The sequence below is a fragment of the Caenorhabditis briggsae genome (genome assembly GCF_000004555.2).
Source record: "Caenorhabditis briggsae complete genome, chrX, whole genome shotgun sequence".
NCBI classification, from domain to species: domain Eukaryota; kingdom Metazoa; phylum Nematoda; class Chromadorea; order Rhabditida; family Rhabditidae; genus Caenorhabditis; species Caenorhabditis briggsae.
Genome location: NC_013491.2, coordinates 5,056,593 through 5,058,405, shown reverse-complemented (window position 1 = coordinate 5,058,405; position 1,813 = coordinate 5,056,593). Strand labels below are relative to the sequence as shown.

The 1,813-nt window shown below is 35.6% G+C and overlaps 1 protein-coding gene across 1 annotated transcript; it reads left to right on the top strand.

Annotated features, from left to right (window-relative positions):
* Window positions 1–677: 677 nt before the first annotated feature.
* Window positions 678–1,040, top strand: Cbr-spp-9 (the record flags this gene model as incomplete). Its single annotated transcript, XM_002643914.1, has 2 exons — window positions 678–833; window positions 879–1,040. 2 exons carry the CDS (start codon window positions 678–680, stop codon window positions 1,038–1,040), a joined length of 318 nt encoding a protein of 105 aa, XP_002643960.1.
* Between the last annotated feature and the right edge of the window lie 773 nt (window positions 1,041–1,813).

Sequence of the window (1,813 nt, the reverse complement as noted above, 5' to 3'; positions counted from 1 at the left end):
TCAACATTTTTGATTGAAAAGGTGAAATTATGATACTTTTTCAAAACTACTTTGTAAAAATAATATTTTCAATAAATTTATTCGAGTCAAATCAGAAAGCAAATCCGTGTTCAAGTCATACTTCAAACAAAATAAAAATTAAAAGAAATCATAAGCTAAACTTTAGATGCTGTTAAAACATCTCATTAGCAAAAATGTCTGATAATTATTTGATCAAAAACTTCAAAAACAGGACACACTTCCTAAAGTGACATGGGATACAAAAGTACTACTTTGTTCAATACAACAGGAAATGCCCTTCTAAAAACAAGCAAAGTGATAGCGAAGGTAGGCTACAATATTTCCGTCTCTGTGTCCTGGAATTATCGACCATGCTCACTGAAAAGACTTCTGTCACCAGGAAGTGGAGCTAGATAAGGTTGCATCCGTGGTGAGACGGATCTTGGTTTGGTATATAAGAACTGTTGGCAGTTCAAGGTAGGTATCCAATACATTTTCTGTATTTAATCAGAATCTTTCACATTCTCGGTTTTCGCTCTTTTTTCATTTTCCAAAACTAATTTAAAGGACGCTAAATTGAATATATTCATTTCCTCCACAACTCTTTGACCACAACTGATTAGCCACATTTCATCAAGTTTAGAATTTTTGCTCAAATCTAAATATAACTTTTAGCGATGAAAGCTGTTCTCTGCTTCGTTGGCCTTGTTGCCCTTGCCGCTGCTCTCGTGCTCCCTGAAAAAAGAGCAAGCTCATTGGATTGCTTCATGTGCAGACTTGCAGTGAATGTCACCGACCCGCCAGTTGACAATTTGGTACACAAATCCGAGGATGTGGGTTGAGTCATAGGGTTCTGATTGATTGTGCTCTCATTCCAGAAGTTCATCGCCGAGTGCAAGAAGATGCTTGTAGGAGTTCCGTTCTTAGAGCAGGCGTGTTTGGACTATGCTCACGCGGAACTGGATCCAATCATCAAGGAGTTGGAATCAGGGACCGCTCCAGAAGATGTTTGCAGAGAAATCAAGCAGTGCCCACAATAATGTTTTATGTTATTTTGACCTGTGAATGAATGTTATGTTATGACTCGTTCAATTACAAAGTTTGAAAAGCAACAAAAGTTAGACAAGAAAAACCAGAAAGCGAATTCAATAATTACAAAAAGTTGTGCTTCATTCTTGGAAATTTGCAAATGAACATCTTTGGCGCCATTTTCGGCAATAAAAAAGTTTCAATATAAAAAATGAATTCATTGGAATTCATTGCCAAAAGAAAAGACAGGGTTGTAGTTGTGTTCTACAGATTATGCGGCTAAAAATTATCTGGAGGATTACACTGAACAACTTTTTGTTCAAAAATGACTCCTAACTTAAATGTAACTTTTATAATTTAAAAAAACGGAACGCAAAAGTCTGGCTCGGTATTTTGAATAAATTGGAAATGATGAATCTCGCAAGTTCAGAAAATTGGAAACAGACGATTTCCGAACTGCGAATTCATTTTTGATCCACCATGAAAAATTTGGTGTGAAGCACAACTGCCGTCTGAAGGATATTGTCAGCGTTTTTTATATTGTTTTGTGGAGGCACGCTCTCTCACAGAAGAGTTTTGAACTGCAAAATTATTTTTGATCTACCTCAGGTCTGGAGCGAAATTCCAGCATTTTTTATCTGACTTCGTAGAGATTCATGATGATTCAAATAATTTTTGAAAAATTGATTAGTGATTTCTGATTAATTAGAATCCTGTATGGTTCTTTTCCGGAAGAAAATATTCCAAAAAAGGCCAATTTTCAAGATTTTTTACAGAAAACATA